We start from the raw sequence: 18,553 nt of genomic DNA, 5'->3' as shown, positions 1-18,553 counted from the left end.
GCCTCAAATGTGTGTGATGAAGCCTGTTGATGGGCTGCCTCCACCCACTGAGAATTCTCAGATTATGAAACACCAGCCAGACACCACAATAAAAAAAGCAAGATGACCTACAGGAGTGTACGCAAGAGGAGGGATGAGAGTTGAATCCTCAACCCTCACAAATTTTGTCTAGGTGAATGAAGAACTGAGTCGGGGGGCTGGACAGGAGATTACCTGCAGTTCCTCTGTTGTCAGGGAGGAGGGAGCTCTCTCTCTAGTTATTCCTCTGTGTTTCAGGTTCAATGGGCAGTTCTCACTGATCCTCTGGGCCAAGCTCAAAGCGTCATCTCTGCTCAGGTTGCTCACTGCTGAGGGGCTCAGGTAGCAAATAAATCTGTCTGGGAGACTGCAGGTGGGAGACAAGGAGGAGAGGTTGCCAGTATGACAGACAGTGGCTCTGTCAGATCTTTCCTCTTTTTCCAAAGGATGCTCTTTCCCAGTGCACATTTCCCCTGATTCATTTTAGCTCTGACGATGTTGATGCTCCTGTTTATAGAGAGCACTGCAGTGTCATGCAAAACTACAAAAACCATGCAAGATGCAGTGCCAGCCACCAACTAATGACCAACAGTGCATGACAGTCATTGCCCAAGACTTGGAACTTATGGTCTGGCCCTCCCCAAGATCAAGCACAAGGTAATGATCTGAGGAACAGAAAAATACTTTAAAGGTTTCATGGAAGCAGCCATCAGACTCACCACTCAGCAAACTTTTGCTAAGTCACAGTACCATGCTAAACCATAAGTCAGGTAGGAAGTCAGGTCAGGTCCCGTACCTTGAAAAGGAGAAACCAGGCCCAGAGGTCAGAAGCGAGGTATAGTACACAGCTGTCTCCCGGAGCAAGGTGAGGTTGCTGATCATCTGTATATTGACTGGATCCCTGGCAAATTTTTGAAGCTGAGGGTGTTGACGTGGGGAAAAAAAAAAAAATTTAGATGGATACTTTAATCCTGGCAGTCACTTGGGACAGTTTGAACAAACCTCACATCAAGCAATAAGGGTTTTTTCACCTGACTTTAAAGTTGTGAGGAAATTTATTTTTTGTTTTCAGGTAATACAATGGGACCTTGTTTTATTTATCTTTGCACTCCGAGGGCATGTAAGCCTCTCTATGACTGCTGTAAGGCACAAAGGTGGGAGAGCTGCTAAAGGACATGGCCCTGTCCCTACAGCACCACTCACATATGCAGGCCTGGTACAGTCATTCACTAAAGCAGGCCCAGACATCGGTCCAGTCCTGAATTAAAATTCGGGTTTACTCCTCTTATTGACTCCAGTTTGCTTTCTGCAGAATTACCTATGTGAAACCAACTTCTGAGCAAGTGCCTCTTACCACAAGAAATCATGATGGGGGGGAATGGGAAATAAGAACTGAAGGGACTGTGCATCATAAGTAAACAAGAGAAATGTTCCTGCTAGCAGCATCTCCATGAATTTTGCTCAGGGCAGGAAGACAACCTCCCAGGCACACAGTATTTTGCACACTGCAGGTCCTTCATCACCGTGATGAGCCTGCACTTACTGTTGGTTCATCACCAAAGAGCTGCAGGTCTCCAACAGTAGCATGCTCCAAAAAGGATCCAAGATAATTTTCAAACCAAGCAGTGGAATTAAGACCTGGAACAGCTGCACTGTAACATTTCTGGTTTGATCCTGCAAAACAGGCAGACACCATAAAACTACAGACTTGCACTGTATCAGAAAATCAGTGGAGATTGCAGATTTTTGAAAGCAGAACAGACTTCAGTCTATCGGAGAACTCAGTCAGCAGAGAGCTCCCTAAGTGCCTCTGATCACATATGCTCAAATCCACGTTTGTGCATTCAGATTACAAATGCACATGGGACAGGACAGATGCCTCATTCTTTCACAGCCCTCAAAATATTTAATCACCAGTCTCTTTCTTCCTCCCCTCAAATCTGCCAAAAACTTTTTGCAGGACATTAAATTTTTGCATGCAAGCTACTGCCTGAAGACAGAGGAATGTCTTACCTGGGTCCCCTTTCTAAGCTAATTTCTGAGATGAATTCTTTAGCGCTCAGAACCAAACTCTGCACCGTTCTTTCACAACAAAAGCAGTAAGTGCCATTTGCACAGGATGTACATCAGCATAGGACTGACTGTGCTGATTCATAAAAATCCTGGATTAAAGCAGCCTTCAGGCAGGGAAATGATTCCTGATACCACTTATCACTGTCATATTCCCAGCCTATTTCCATTGAACAGACAATATAAATTCACAAAAAAATCTGTGAAGCCTCAGCCCTGTAACAGATTGCAGCTGATATTGTAGCATACATCAGTGGCTTAAAGCATTCTGTTATTTCTTAAAGAAAATCAAGTCATTTACCATCCTGGATGAGATAGTATTTGATCCCAGCATAAAGATTCCTCTGTTCCTCCACTGGAAGGTCAGAATATATGCCATTCAGGGCAGTGACTCTAAAGATAGATAAGAAAGGCAGACATCCCAAACACAGATGAAGTCAAACCTGGCAGGGTTGGATTCTCACAGAAACAGCTGTTACTTGAAGACTGATGTTACCAATCACATCCCTTTTCAAAGCTGCCAATGTGACTTTCCTTCACAACAGCCCCCACAATCATCTGGGGGCTGCACTGCCAACCCTGCAATACTGCTTTGGAAACGCAGTGCTATCAGGGTCATTACACGCACATGGACTGATGCAGAGGACCAGTTACAGGGTCAGGAGGTGTGTTACAAAGCCTTGGAGAGCACTTCTCAGAAACCCTGCCTGGGTCTCCATCAGTTCACAGTGCTTACAGGGTTTAGCCCCTTGTTTTGGGAGGCTGGAGTAAGGGCCCCTTTCCTATCTCAGCACCACGGGACTGAAACAATGTTTGTGTTCAGCACTTACATCATCTGAAACATCTCGCACAACACGTTTTTGGCATGGAGGCACGCAAAGACCTTGGGCTCGACCAGGAATGGCTGAAGCCCCTCATGGACCCACTGAGACAAAACGGGTGGGCTGTCAATATCAGGTACTTGCAACATCTTCTCCCAGAGGCCATTAATGAAGATCATGTTCCACTCGAGAGAAAGAGGCACATGAGAAAACTGAAGGCAAGAGACAAGAAGAAACACATGAATTCAAGTGAATATGGACTTCTAAACAAACATGAACATAAATCCATGTGAATGTGAACATTATGAACAGAATCACCCCTAACAATAATCCCCTCTCTGGATAGCAACTCTTCCACCGCAGCAATATTTATGCAACTCAAGTACAGTCAGCCTGTAATTCACATTGGAACCCCAGGTCTGTGTTGCCACTGCAATTAGCAAGAGCTAACCTACATGAACTCATGGTTATTTTTGTCTTCCCAGCTATTTTTAACAGCACAGAACTCTGCTATGTTGGTGGAGATCGGAATGGTGCCCTTTTTAAAATAAAGTAATGTTAAGGTAAAAAATAAGGTAATGTTAATTAAAGCCTTCAACTGGCATTAATGTTACAGGTGAACAAATAGTTGAATATGTGAGACCCACCCGCTGGCTGAACATAGTCAGAGCAGCTACAAGCTTCTTGGCATCATATTTGGAAAAGAACAGGACGGAGTATTCTGGATCCATAGCACTGGCAGGTTTAGAGGTAAGGCAAGAATATAAGGATATGAGGAAATTATCCTGAAGGTCCTGGAGCCAAGCACTCTGAAAAAGAAAAGGGAAATCCATATAGAGATAATAAAAGGTGTGTCATATTTAGAGATGCTGCAGTATGCAACCTCCTTCAGGTCTGCTTTACTAGCTTACCTACATATGAGTATTCAGTACTGTAAGGTGATGAAACCTGTTGTCAGAAGAGTCAGAACAAAGTCCAACTTACACTGACCTGAAGCAACTCTAAACTTACCCAGTTCCAAATGCTGGATCCTTCTGTTACCTAATCTGTGCTCCCCCCAAGCAAAGGGTCGCTTTAAAAAACTTTATTCAAAATGTTTCCCACCAAAAAAAGAAAAAAAAAAGGCCATTTGATCAAAGTGGAAACTTCCATAGGGAACTTTCTCATTCCAGAAACATTGTTCAGTGAAAAAACCCAAACAAAAACCCCACCAATAAATATTTGAAGAAATGACATCTTTTTGTTAGAAACATTTATGGGAAAATACAAATCATTGTCAATTCAATTGCAATTACTGGCAGCACAGCAACTTAGAGATAATGACAACAGCAGGAAAGGAAGTAAACCTGAAATATTCCAGGTGACATTTTTCACACTGCAACCACTTTTTATTGTGGCTTACCCCGATGGACCAGGGTTACTCTCATGCAGAGATTTGTTTCAACGCTATGATGCCAGTTTCTAAGAGCCAATTTGTTTTGGAAATCTCCTTTGTCCCACCTTCTCACTTGAGAGTTTTGGAAAAGACAGCATCCCCCACTTCCACAGACAGCCCCAGAAAGGCCTCCATGGAGGTGTAGCCACTCCTGAGCCTCATGACACAGAGCACACGTTGCCTGGGAAGGTGACACGGCCACAGCTCAGTGCTCTGGATGGTCCCTGTGTCCCTGTGTGTTTGACCCCGTCCCATCTCTCAGTCTTGTGAGGGAAACCTTGACAACCCAGACCCCAAGCGTGCACAAGGCTTTGGCCAGTCCATTCACAGCTGACAGTGGGACAGCTTTTAAGATAGAAATGACACTACTGTCAAGGAAAACAAAACACACTAGTCCATGAAAAGAAGGGGACTACCATTACCTGTGCACAGGCATATTGACCAAAAGTGAGGCTGCAGGGGGAGGCTTGGCCACGGGCTATCTCAAGAAGCATCTCTTGGCTGACACTGGTGGGAAAAAAGCAAAGACATCACCTCCATGCTGGCTGCCCCAGACCTGCAGCAGCTGAGGGCAGAACTGGCTGGGAGCTGGGGGCAGAACTGGCTGGGAGCTGGGGGCAGAACTGGCTGGGAGCTGGCACTCCACCAGCAATATGTCTGCAAACACAGGCATGGAGCACCGCTGCCCGAGCCCTGAGTCCAGGCAGTCAGTGAAAGGCACTTGAATGTCCTTGACCACATGCTTTTGTTCATTGAAGTTTTGTTCATCTGCAGCAGGGACAGCTATTAGCTACTCTCATGTATAGGGTCCAGCCTACCCATTAAGGAGCAGAAGCAATGCCAGGCAGCCATAACAACTAGGCACAGCCCACACAACAAATACAGAAGAACAAACAAACAACATGGACAATGAGAATTATTTGCCAGCACCATTCGGGAGCAAGGAGAGGGTACTTGCAAATTGTTGACCCTTAGGCAGAAATCAAGTTCAACAAAGGCTTGAGGCAGACCTGCTTGAGTCTTAGGCCCCCACCACTAGCCAAGCTAAGCTCAGCACCAATGCCAAGGTTCTTGGAGCAGTAAATCCCCACTGCATCAGGCTGGCTGACACACCAGGGACTTGCCCTGCCTTTCTTTGTCCTGCACAGACACAGAGCCCCAGGAAGGCATTCTCCCTTCACTGTTTCAATGAGCACAACTAGAGCTCTCCCTGCCCACAGGCAACCCTGGGACTTTGTGGGGAAAAGATGCTACACCTGGTTTCAGAGGCTTCCTGCTACACGAAGTGAAATCCCCAACAAACCAGTACCACTCCCAAGGAAAAAGCTGCCAAGATAATTTGCTGATGGTTCACATACCTTTTCACTGAAGCACACACAGCAGGTTCTGATTCCCAAAAAAAGAGAGACACACAAAGATAAATAAACCGTGATAAGAATATTTATACAGAACCAAGTCTGAATCTTCCTTATGGAGATTACTTGGTCAGAAACTCACCATTGACAGGGGAGCTGGAGCACTGCACCAGGAGAAAGAGAGAAAAGAGATAATCTTATCATGCAGTTACAATGGTAGCACAACATTATTTGTGATCATTGCACACAGACAAGCATGTTAGCCGCAACCATTGGTACTTGGATCTGGCCTGAAAACACATAAGTGCCCAGATCCACAGCTCCCATCTTGCCATGCTAGGTAGTTGCCATCTGTAAAATTCGTATCAGTACTGGCCCTGTACTTCAAACAGCTGGAAAGTTCAGGGTTATGCAAATCCTCCCATCACTCATGCGTGAGAGCCAATGGGATGGACTGTTGTCCTGATGATTTGAGTGTGGTTGATGGGTGCCACCTTCATTGAACTGTCTGGTGATGTGCTTTCACTGAAGCCCTGCAAAGACCTGGAGAAGCCATCCCCACTCCCCTGACGCCTTGGGAGACAGGAAGGGGAAGGGCACTTACCATCCACCTCCATGCTCAATGCACTGGATCTGGCTTGTAGCAATTGATTCCCATCAATGCACTGCTATCGGGAAGGGGCCCACACTGACCACCAACCCACACACGCTTTGCAAGTAAAGACATGGATGACCCATATTTTAAACACGTGAGTTTGCCTTACCAGATATGTCCCAGGAGAAGTTGCAGCAGCTACCTGCCAACCTGGAAGACAATGTGCCGTGATTTTAGCAGCAAATCCAGGACAAAGCTCATTCCCACAGTCCAGCCCCTGTCTGGCTTAATGGAACCAGAACATCACCATCACTCATCTCACTACATTATTTTATTCCTCATTCCTGACACAGTATTTCACAGAATCATTTCTATCAGACCTTTCTGCTGTGTTCTCTTTGACTTTGTGACAGTTGACTGGGTAAGCAGACATGAGGTACTCCTCTATCCACCCTGAGACAGTCCGGCAGAAGACAGAAATGTGGTGTCTTAGATGACGTGAGGGATTGCATGCACCTCTGTCCCCAAAGAGGAAAAGGCAGGGAAAGGGCAGAAACAACACTCTGAGGACAGTCCTTCTCTCCAAGACTTCATTCCCCAGTATCCCTTGTGCACCATGGCCAGCCCATGGTCAGCAATCAGCCTGGGATGCCAGGCTCGCCATGCTTATACTTCCAGGTTGCTTTTAGCTTTGCAGCTTCTACTTGTTTCTTACAGCATCTGCATCAACATGTCAACTGTAGCCAAGCCTGTGTTGTATTTCATACACTTTTCCTGCTAAGTCCTCAACTGGATTAAAATCACTCTATGCTGCCGAACTGCACAGAACACAGGTAATGCCAGTGTATGACAGCCCTCATGCCAGTCCTGCCCTAGCAGTTGACAGGGATTTACTGAAAGAAGTCAACCTGTCACTGCTAGCTCTTGGCCGGTCTGTACAAGCCCTCCACTTATCTGTTCCTTGTTTCCCAACTTTTACGTTGTTCCTGATGCCAGCTTACATCTCCCCTCCCAATGCCATGAAGCTGGAAAAGTGGTGAAATGCAAGCTTAGGAAACCAGTAACAACCAAACTCAAATCTCCCCAGCATTAGTATTATTTACTTCAGATTAGGAGCCTGCCAAGCTCAGCATTCTCTGTGTACAGAAAAAAGGGGAAGGTAGAGACTTCCCCCTGGTTTCTGACAGGACAGAACAAGTCAATGCAACAAACACTACATGAAATGAGATGCAGGGAGAGGGAGAAGGCAATGGTTAGAGGCTTCTGAAGTTATGCTGGCAGGCTGTCACAATTTGCTAGCACTGAATCACTGCACAGTTGGTTTTGTCAGTGTGTTTCTCTAAGGGCACACTCGGGACTCAGTTGGTCAGCACTGTCACCTTCACCCATCTCCTGGGGCAGCTGTGCCCGATCTCAGCCCACAGTGAGGCACCAGGGCCCTGCAGAGCTCTCTGCCACATCCACCCCTCACCGCACTTGCCTACCACCATGCCACACAGCATGGCCAGTTTGCACCATTCTCCTCCCACGTCTTTAGCTACATCCTTTGACCCAGCTTGGTGCGTGGCAGACCACAGCAAGCCCAGAGTACCGCCGCTTCTCTGCAAGCCTTGTTCATTTGTTCAAGGCGTAACTCAGGGCTGAAAGTTTGGCCATTAGCTCTCAGCAGGGAGAACAGCACCAGCTTTAGTGACTTTGGATCAGGCACTACAGCTGAGAGGAGGCTGAAGTGGCTACAGAGATCATCCCCACCCATGCCTCATCTCCTGGACCCACAGACCAGCTAGCCCAGGGCCAGCTGAGTAGTCCCCAGCAAACACATGGAGGTGTGGCAGAGCTCAGGTTCATCACACTTGCTCCATGGCCCTAAAGCATCACTAACTCCCAGCCTTCATACACGCCTGGGGGAAGCATGTCAGGATTGGTGTTATCTACAAATATTTGGTCAGAAGTGACTCATGGGGGAATGTGGAGGAGCTGAGCCCCAAAACCAAAACACAGAAGCAATCTCCTGTGGTTCCTCCACACTATATGGCTAAGGGACTGGGCTAAGCTGGCCCAGGGCAGTGTCAGTCAAACGCACAGTGATATTTGGGCACAGAAATCAACACGATGGGAGACCCTTATCACTGAACTGTGAAGGGGAAGAAGAGGAGGAAGAGGAAGGCAGCAGCTTTCCTGGATGTGGATGTGTTCACGAGCCCAATGACCTGCATTAGGAAGGGGACTATAAAATAGCTTGTAGGGATGCATGAGTCCCTAATTAGTATAACAGCTTTTTTGATTACTAGCTGCTACACCTTTTTTAATCATTCAATTAACAGAGAACTGTCACTAAGTAACAGGCAAAGGAAACATACCCATAGCTGGGCAAATGCAGTGCTTTCGTCAAAGCTCTTATGCATATGTTTAACTTTAAGCATGCAAATCGTCCCATTGACTCGAAAGAGCAGTGTTCAGAAACACCCACGCAGGGAGAAGGAGGAAGAGGAAGGGTGGCTACTCGCTCTCCAAGATCAGAGAGGACCCCAACCTACTATCACAAAAATCCTCATTGTATGACAATAAATCCTTCATCTCACAACATCACAACAAAGGCTACGGACTCAGCTCATGTCATGAGCCACCTAAGATATGTGTGCACCACTCTGGGAGCAATACCCTTCTAAACATTCCTATCACTCCCATGCTTTATTAGTGCACAGGCACACCAGGCTGTGGTGAAGCCTTCCACAATGGAAGAGGCTGTCCCCTTCACCCGCCTATGCTGTGCTGTTCACAGTTCAACTGCTCTCCACAGTCCCTCCTTCTCCATGAGAGCACTTCTGTGCCACGAGGTTGCTGAGCACTGCCCCATCTCCCCACTGATTCTTTACAACAAGGCTGTTCACATTGAGTGTGGCACCACTACACTTAGATCTCCTGTCCTTCCCTTTCAGAAACCTGTTTATGGACTCTCAGAAACTTGTGTATTCTTTCTTCTCTCTTTGATCCATCCCCAAAAGGGCAGTGCATGCAAGCTGTTGGATGCAAATTCTCTACAAGCTCAACACATTTCTGATAGTCTGCCTTTCCTCCATCTCCAGTTACCTAGGGCATTTACAGAAGAAGATGGGTAGATGGATGGGGCAAGCATGGCCCAAAGAAATGGAATGATTTCCCATGGCTGCACACTAAGCCAGTGGCCAACATGAGAACACACCACCAAAATCACTGACCTGCCAGACTTAAAAGCAATTGCATTAAGAGTCATTAACTTTTACAAGCAACCTGTGTACTTCTGCTGGACAGAGACATCCCTCCTTGTACAGGATGTTAATAGAAAACTGGAAAAATCACATTTTCATCAGGGTGTCCATAATACATTGGTCAGTTCTGAACAGCAACAACTGCTTAATTAAAGAAATAAAGAAAATTTAAAAAGTTATCTGTTTATTTGGTTTCCTTCCTTTAGTACTGGTAACTAAGCATATTGCATAGAAAACGATGGTCCCCTGATGTAGCTGTTCCTCAGCTGGTGGCTCATTAGCTCGTTCATAATGTTACAAGTTCATGTTTTATTGTCATCAACATTCACTGAAAACATGAGATCAACTCTCATGAGGAAGGAAGAATAAAGTGCTGACACTTTCTGGAAGAAACAAAGATCCTGCTCTGGAATCCCTTACTACCAAAAAAACAGATGGAGGGAAAGTGGGGAATACAGAGGCAGATTCAGCTAAGATTACTTCTTAAGTGCTTTCCCAGAGACACCTGGATACTCCAACAAAAGAAGCAGTGAGCAGACAGCTCTGCAACAACAGGAGGAGAACGAATTCCAATTCTGTCTTTCCACCCTGTTTATTACAAAAACTAAGATATTTTGGCTCACAGATACAATAATAAACAAGCATCACTAAAGGCTGGGGATTTAGAGCAACCACCAAAGTAATGTTCAATGGTTTTTCAGCACAATTTCCCCTTTTGAGGATTATCTCAACTACAGCTGCTGGTATGGAAAATCTTCCCGGGACACCCGTCACCCTCACAGTAATACTCACCAGCCAAAAGGAGGAAGCCCAGCCCTGGGAGTGAAGGCGACATTTCGGCAAAGGTCTTCAGAGTGCCCACACGTGCAAGGAATCACCTTATTTCAGCCAAGAAAAATCAAACATGAATAATACTTAACTGCAAAGCCAAACTCAGAGTAGGAAAATTAAAAGGTGACTGCCTTGCAAGCAAACTTACACATGCCAATACCCTTCACAAAACCTATCTGAAACTAGACCCAAAGCACGCAAAAAACTATTGAGGGTCCACTATGCCTGGGAAAGCACGGAGTTGCATGCAGAGAATTCAGAGTTAGTTAAGCTAGATTCATCGCTATCGATGCCCTGAAGTCAGGCTCCCCTCTGGCAGAGGAGGCTAAGAGGTGCACAACCCTGCTCGGAGGGTTAATTGTGGCGCTTACCTCCAAGTCGCTAGTCACTGGGCGCTTAGTGTGCAGGGCTACGATCAATCAATTGTAGAGGGCTGCTTTTCACTGAGCAAACCAGGGTGTGTCTCTGGCTTCTCAAAACTACATCTGAAATTACAGGATGGATTTGGAGCACTGGACACACCTACAAGTGCTTGAGAACACAAATGTTTAGCAGTACAAATAAACGTGTGTTATTTGTTAATGCTTGTCATTCCTAGGATACAGTAGGAAACACTGAGCCTGAAGCGAGGCTGCCTGGAGTGAGTAGGATGAGAGCAGTGAATAGGTGCATTCCCTCCCTGCCCTGCACAGGATGTGTTTGGCATTTACAGGATGCAACAAAAATAAAGCTGTGCTCCTAGAACTGAGCTACTCTAGGACCACCTTCCTCCAGTTACTAAAGAAATGTCTGTCATCAGGAAATTTTGCTTCAGTGGAGCTTGAAATGTTTGGCCCTTTTCTTAAAATTTCTGCTTACCTCAGTCGTCTCCACCTGGGAAACCCCAAAGAGAAATATATGGCAGCTCCTCTGCTGGCCAGCCAGGTCATTTTCAGATCACAGGTATGTTGAACTGGGAACTCTGCTCCAGGCTCAGCAAGGTCAATCAACTGAAACACAGAGCTCTCTGCTCAGGGCAGATGAATCAGGATAGCTGAAATCAAAAAATGCAGCCCTGCAGTAGGATAAGGCTAGGACTGGTGCAGGCAAATCCCATAGCATGGCCATCTGTCTTATTTCCTTGAAGAATCTTTCCTTGCTGAGGTGCTCAGGGGTGCTCATGGCACGCTGGCCTCATGCCAAGGTGCCCAGCATGTGCACCCAAGTGCCATATGGGCTCTTGCATCAGCACCCACTGTAGCAACTCATTAGCACTCACAAGCATGACAGCAACGAGACCACTGAGCAGGAATGTTATTATCCGATGGCTGCAGAATTGTAATCCTAGAGATCCCTGTCTCCCTATCACCAGAAGTGGCCTTTCCCTCAACAAACTTTCATTTATTTCCTTGCTGCAAAGATCCTAGGACATAACTTTATTGGCTTTCCAATTCCTGCAGGCTGCTCTATTTTAATAACTAAACAACGCTCTTATTGAAGAGATCACATTTAGTTTTAAGGGGTCTTTATGCAGTAACTGCATGCTGCAGGAGCTGAGGAATGGGTGACAAACCTGTTCCTTCAGCTGAATCACACATGGTGCTGTTCCCCATGATCTCCCCAGACCTCTGCATCAGCAGTCAGGGGGATGTCCTGATTTTGACTGAACTTGTGTTCTCCTCAAGCTAACTGTCAGTCTGTAAGCACTTCAGCAAGAAAAACTTGGCAAGCATAATCTGCAAGAATAAAAATGACACCTGCTGCAGATTCTAACAAGGAATGGATATTAAATTATATTCTACCATTTCAGGCTTCTTTTCACTGACTCTTGGATCTGATCCCCCAAATCCCTAAGAAAGTACCCACAGTAACTCTCTCAATTTCTCGGGATGCAGCAGAGTAATTTTGCATCTTCAGATTTGAAAAATCTTTGTTTCGTCACTTTAATACTTTTCAAGACAAGTTTTTCCATAAATCCGTTACGTCCTAGGCTTAGGCTTGCCCCAGCATGCCCACCTATAACTCATGTGTTTGTGGCAACACCGAGAATAGCCAGTGTTGACTCACACCACCACCACGTAACCCAAACCCCAGCTCTCTCCACACTCCCAGTTTTCTTACCTCACTTAAGTTTATCACCGATTTTGGAACTAGTGCAACGTCGATTCATAAATGTAGTTTGTCTGACTCAGAAGTGCATAGGATGCCCGATGTGAAACTGGCTCTCATCAAGACCTATCCTAAGGTACCCAAATCTATATAAACTTGAAATGCATAATTTTGTAAATAGATTCACAGACTCCTAGTTCAAAGCAAGAAGCCTCTTCTCCAGGATATCCAAATTAGGTGTCCTTGAGATGGATGGGGATCCTTCAATCAGGTTTCAAATACCAAAGCTTTCAGCATCTTGCACCTTTTGGAAATTTGACATTGCATGCAGACTGTCCAGGACAGACGGTCACATAAGTTGTTGCTGGGGAGCCCTGCACATGCTGCTGGACAAATTGCGGGTCCATATAAGAGTCAACCAAGAAAGCAACAAAGAGCGTGTGGCACAGCAGGGGTTTGCCATCTGCAGCCAGACCTACAGCTCTTCCCCAGGACATCAGGAGGTGAAACGCAAGAACAGGAGAGATTTGAAAAGCAGAGAAAACAACACTGAGCCTCAGCCATGGATGAGGAAACCAGGGGACAGGGCAAGCAGAGTGTCAGGATTTTCTGTTTGTGTCAGCCAGGAAGTCATGCATACCTAAAGAGTGTGCAGAGCACCCCCATTATGGGGAGAGAAACCAGAGCTCACAAAGGCAAGGAGGAACTTTCATCTGTAAACAGATCGGTACTTTTCTTAGGTCTGTCCTCAGGGTGGCTGAGCAGAAGCATCCAGTACCTGCCATTTGTGTTCATCCTTTACCAGCTATGAGCCATGAGCACGGATCCAAGAGTGCTAGGTGTGGTACCTACAAGAAGGTCTTTAATTCAAAGACCGTACAGTTGAGGAGATGAAGACAGACAGGGGAGCTCAAAGATGGGAAGACAGGCAATGATTTCAACACAGCAATAGGTGAGCTGCTAACACATTTTTGCACACTTCATAGCAAAGCAAAGCTCTAATAATCATAGAATCATTTAGGTTGGAAAAGACCTTCAAGATCACAGAGTCCAACCGTCAACCATGCCCACTAAACCATGTCCTGAAGTGCCTTGTCTACGCGCTTTTTGAATACCTCCAGGCATGGTGACTCAACCACTTCCCTGGGCAGCCTGTTCCAATGCCTGACAACCCTTTCAGTAAAGAAATTTTTCCTAATATCCAATCTAAACCTCCCCTGCTGCAACTTAAGGCCATTTCCTCTCGTCCTATCTCCAGCCACCTGACAGAAGAGACCAGCACCCACCTCACTATAACCTCCTTTCAGGTAGTTGTAGAGAGCGATAAGGTCTCCCCTCAGCCTCCTTTTCTCCAGACTAAACAACCCCAGTTCCCTCAGCCACTCCTCATAAGACTCATGCTCCAGGCCCCTCACCAGCTTGGTTGCCCTTCTCTGAACATGCTCCAGCACCTCCATGTCCTTCCTGTAGTGAGGGGCCCAAAACTGAACACAGCACTCGAGGTGCGGCCTCACCAGTGCTGAGTACAGGGGAACAATCACCTCCCTGTTCCTGCTGGCCACACTGTTTCTGATACAGGCCAGGATGCCGTTGGCCTTCTTGGTCACCTGGGCACACTGCTGGCTCATATTCAACCAGCTGTCAACCAGCACCCCCAGGTCTTTTTCTGCCAGGCAGCTTTCCAGCCACTCTTCCCAATTAATTACATAGAATAAGGCTGGAGCTGATTTGTGGTATTGCATCTGCTCAAGTAAGCCAAGTGAGAGTTACAGCTCCCTAAAACAGGCCTCCAGCTAGATTTTTACCTTTTCGATGAGATGCCACATCCAGTTTCACCACTTTGTAGCACTGAAAGCTGGGAACAGCAATTTGGCCTGTTGCAGGTTTTCCTGCACTTTCCAGATCCCATCCTGTCCCAGGCCAGGGACACAGCCACGTTACCACAGGAGGCTCAGCACTCCTTAGCATGTCAGTGCAGTTTTCAGAGGAGGGTAAGATCACCCTGATGGATGGCAAGAGAGGAGAATGTCAGTCTTGACACAAATTGACACAACTCTGGAAAAGCAGGTTTTATGCCCATAATTCAGCAATAACCTTCACGCTAACCAGAAGGGATGTGGTCTAGGAGCTTTATTCCTATTATCTGAATATCCTTTGCAGCATGCAGTGATCCAGGTGGCAACTGTGACTAAGCAAGAATGAGATATTTGCAGCCCACACCTGGGCAGATGAGTCTTTCAGGGGACAGAGCCTAGCACACTCTCAGCTACTACCTCCCCAGAAGCAAAGCGCTCCCTGTCATTAGTCTCACCTGCACCATGTTGCCTTCCTAAGCACTGCTCTCCCCACCCTTTATGAACTTTTCTAATTTTGCAGCATCAGGCTTCTCGGCTGCAGTCAAATGGGAACACAAAGCATGTAACGAGAATGCTAGTAAAACTTGCTCTCAGTGGGAGACAACTAGAGATCTTCTCTTATCCGAGAAGAACAGGGGTCTCGGAGACTGCCCAGTCCACCCCTCACACCATGGTGCAATTGTATATACCTAGGCTGACAGAGGTGTAGCCAGCCTGCCCTTGCATAGGCCTGTGAGGGGGATTTTAGAGCTGGCCTGTAATAACAATCACTTCTAACTGTTGTGGTTTAACCCCAGCCAGCAACTAAGCACCACGCAGCTGCTCACTCACTTCCCCCCTCCACCCAGTGGGATGGGGGAGAAAATCAGGAAAAGAAGTAAAACTCGTGGGTTGAGATAAGAACGGTCTAATAGAACAGAAAAGAAGAAACTAATAATGATAATGATAACACTAATAAAGTGACAGTAGTAATAATAAAAGGATTGGAATACACAAGTGATGCACAATGCAATTGCTCACCACCTGCCGACCGACACCAGTTAGTTCCCGAGCAGCGATCCCCCCACCCCCACTCCCCCCAGTTTATATACTGGACATGACCTCACATGGTATGGAATAACCCGTTGGCCAGTTTGGGTCAGCTGCCCTGGCTGTCCCCCCTCCCAACTTCTTGTGCCCCTCCAGTCTTCTTGTTGGCTGGGCATCAGAAGCTGAAAAATCCTTGACTTTGGACTAAACATCACTTAGCAACAACTGAAAACATCAGCATGTTATCAACATTCTTCTCATACCTAACTCAAAAACATATCACTATACCAGCTACTAGGAAGACAATTAACTCTATCCTAGCTGAAACCAGGACACTAACTCAACACAATTACACAGGAGACCTCTCTCTGCCTCCCCTCCCTCTCACACTCCTCCCTCTCCGCAAGTTTCCTCTTCACTAAACTGAAAAAAAATCCAATGCCTTCATGTCACCTCCCCCCCTTCTCAAATACATGAATTTCCCAGTGATAGCAAGTGGGGAATGAAGCCCAATTCTGCATCACAATCTCTAATGCACACACCAAGAGGCTAGGGCAGGAGGGGAGGCAATGAAATCTGCAGTAGGTGGGCAGGAGCGGGACAGGTCTGAGATGTGGTTTGTACCACGGGAAAATGAGTCAGTGACTTCTCATCCAACCTGACTGTGCATGTGTAGCATCAAGTATGGCTCAAGTGTTCTTCAGTAACACTAAATTGTACAACTGATTGCCAAGGTGTTCCTGCCATGTTAAGCCAGGTGTGGCAACAGACAATAAATCCTTCCAGATCCCTTCTCCACCACACACACCACACGCCCTGCTTAGCCCAAAGTCACTGTACTTCCCTGTGGTTTTCATCCAGAACAAAAGGGGCTTTGTGCTTTCCCAGGAAAGTCAGGTCTCCCATTAGCTCAGGAGAGCACCCTTACAGGATGGGGCTCAGGCTTTTACTTGCGTAAGTCAGACCACAGCCAAGCTCCTCTGTAACCTTGCAAGGGCCATCGTGACTCACTGGGTCCAGTCAGTCCCACCAGTGCACTGCTTTTCACTAACCCTAAACACAGTGCATGACCCAGAATCAGAAGGAGATGTTTAAACAGGAACAACAGAGCACAAAATAAGAAAGCTTGCTGAAGAGAAAACAAAAGGGACAGTTAAAAGACTAAAACATTGCAGGTGCTGTGAAAACTATATAAAGGCATACTGAAGGCTGAAAGCAAACACATAGCACCTAGCAAAGAAAACCAAACTGTCATAACTGAACAGAAAGGCAAAGGAGGCTACTGGAAGTAAGAAGGTATCTTTCAAAAACTTGAAGTTATTTTTCTGTCTCTTCATTAGTTGTCTCATGAAGAAATCTGTCAGGGGCCTGCTGGGACAACATGATACAGGTATAAAAAGAGGATCTGGAGACATACAGCTCTAAAAGGGAAACTAAATTCATTCTTTGTATCCATGTCCATCACACTAGATCCCTTCATTACGTGAGTGCATCTAAGAATGAAGTTCCTATGTAGATACCGACAAAAGAAGTTACAGAACAAAATCACACCAAAATACCCCTCCTCCCTGGAGGACCACAACATGACACAGCTGCAGCGTCCAACCCTTTGCTTGAATTACATTTGGACCACAGGTCAGAAGGTGATCGACACAACAGCACCTTTTAGAAGGATCTCCAAAGCAGACTGGACAGAGAACCAGAAGGAAAGGGAGAGACATGAAGGTCAAGTCTCAGCCTAGAGCAAACCCCTTCTCTTTGGTGGGGCAAGAAACAGGCAGGCTTGCTGCTAGAGTCAAGTGAGCTGCGTGAGCCCCTACAAAGGGTTGTGCCTATTGCTGACAGAAGGGGATAAAGACAGAAGCAATACAAAGCCTGTGGTCTAAGGTATAAACAGCTCCAAGCCCACAAAAATGGTGTTATGATACAGTCATCACTTGCACTTAGCTCTTCCTTTTGACCTCCCTGTACAGATCTCAGGCTTACAGGGACTTGGCACACAAAGGAAGACTCCTCAGTAACTGAAACAAGTCTGTGTGAAACCTCTCCCCTTCTTATCTCTCCAAAAATGCAAACAAGGAAACACTGCTAAAAAAAAAGCCCACATGAGAGAACTGTGATTTCAGTGGCAGTGAACCAACTAGCACTGCGCCCCATGGCCCACTGCTTCCTCTGCACAGCAGTCCTGCCCTTGCACCTGCTGCTCTGGACCAAAACCGCTGTCGCCTACCTGCAGAATCACAGAAGAGAAAGTCAGGACGGCTCTCCAGGCATTCATCAGAATATCTCCTGGCTTAAGAGTGGATCAGTCTTACAACCACTTTCCTGGAGCAATGTTATGGGTTGGCAGCCTGAAAGATACTGGGTTAAGGCAGAAGATGCATTTTTTGAAAGCCTCATCTTGCAGGTGACCTACAAATAAGGTTTTCTTCTTGAACATACTGCTGTGGTCAGTGTCAGTAAGAAGAGAGCTTTAGCATGAATACGCAACTGTGATGTTTGCAGAACGGAGCATTTTGGCCCATTTCAGCTGCACAGCCACCTTTCTCTGCAAACCAATGGATTCACAGGACCAGAGGGATAGTTCAGACTAGAAAAGGAGCTGACTCTCCACACAGGCAATTAAATTGCACAGCTCTGTCTCAAGGAGTGGCAGATACCAGAAGCAGCCATTGGTTCAGAAAGCGACTGAGCAAAAATCATACCCTCAGATTTATTATCAATGCAAGTATAGTTTCAAATTGACAGGACTGATTCTTATCACAGCATAGATCTTTAAAAGAATGCATAAGCGCACAGGCCACATCCAGCTATGTGACTGCGTGGCATTATGTGTGCTTGTCAAATGTCAGCTAGAGAGATTTTTATAAACAAGACAATATTTGATTCAACAAGCAGCTTGTCTCACCTCTGTTTGCTTAAGCATTCAGTTACCAGCAGGGAATATGTGAAAGACAACATTATTGGCTTTGAGATGTTACTGCGCTCACACCTATAAATGCCAGTGCGGTCACCAGAACCTGACACTGAAGGTTTGTATTTTACAGCTCATGCAAGACGGTCTATCCTCACCTGCCCGCACTAACAGAAGCAGCCTCAAGCAAAGGCGTAAGTTGAAAAGGAGGAGAGAGGAAAGCCAAGGGTCTCAGAGACCTGCCTGCCATCAAACACACTGAATCCTTAGTCACCTCAGGACTAAAACTCAAT

At 46.3% G+C, this 18,553-nt stretch overlaps 1 protein-coding gene across 7 annotated transcripts in view; it reads right to left on the bottom strand.

Moving 5' to 3' along the window:
- MSLN (mesothelin) overlaps positions 1–18,553 on the bottom strand; it is a 55,013-nt gene that overhangs the window by 11,091 nt on the left and 25,369 nt on the right. For 2 of the 7 annotated variants that reach the window (XM_052773001.1, XM_052773002.1), the window contains 12 exons: positions 10,745–11,406; positions 10,335–10,420; positions 6,464–6,504; positions 5,842–5,863; positions 5,703–5,730; positions 4,767–4,851; positions 3,557–3,718; positions 2,919–3,121; positions 2,390–2,481; positions 1,562–1,692; positions 815–936; positions 214–385 (listed from right to left, as the gene is read on the bottom strand). In XM_052773001.1, coding sequence (XP_052628961.1) covers positions 214–385; positions 815–936; positions 1,562–1,692; positions 2,390–2,481; positions 2,919–3,121; positions 3,557–3,718; positions 4,767–4,851; positions 5,703–5,730; positions 5,842–5,863; positions 6,464–6,504; positions 10,335–10,377 — 1,101 coding nt within the window. In that variant the 5' untranslated portion in view covers positions 10,378–10,420; positions 10,745–11,406. Of the gene's footprint in view, positions 1–213; positions 386–814; positions 937–1,561; positions 1,693–2,389; positions 2,482–2,918; positions 3,122–3,556; positions 3,719–4,766; positions 4,852–5,702; positions 5,731–5,841; positions 5,864–6,463; positions 6,505–10,334; positions 10,421–10,744; positions 12,089–12,473; positions 12,986–14,266; positions 14,464–18,553 lie in introns of those variants that run through there. The other 5 variants (XM_052773000.1, XM_052772999.1, XM_052773003.1 and 2 more) reach the window with 5 other exon arrangements.

The sequence above is a fragment of the Harpia harpyja genome, chromosome 21, assembly GCF_026419915.1.
Source record: "Harpia harpyja isolate bHarHar1 chromosome 21, bHarHar1 primary haplotype, whole genome shotgun sequence".
NCBI classification, from domain to species: Eukaryota; Metazoa; Chordata; class Aves; order Accipitriformes; family Accipitridae; genus Harpia; species Harpia harpyja.
The sequence above is the reverse complement of the archived record's forward strand: the minus strand, read 5'-3'. Positions and strand labels throughout refer to the sequence as shown.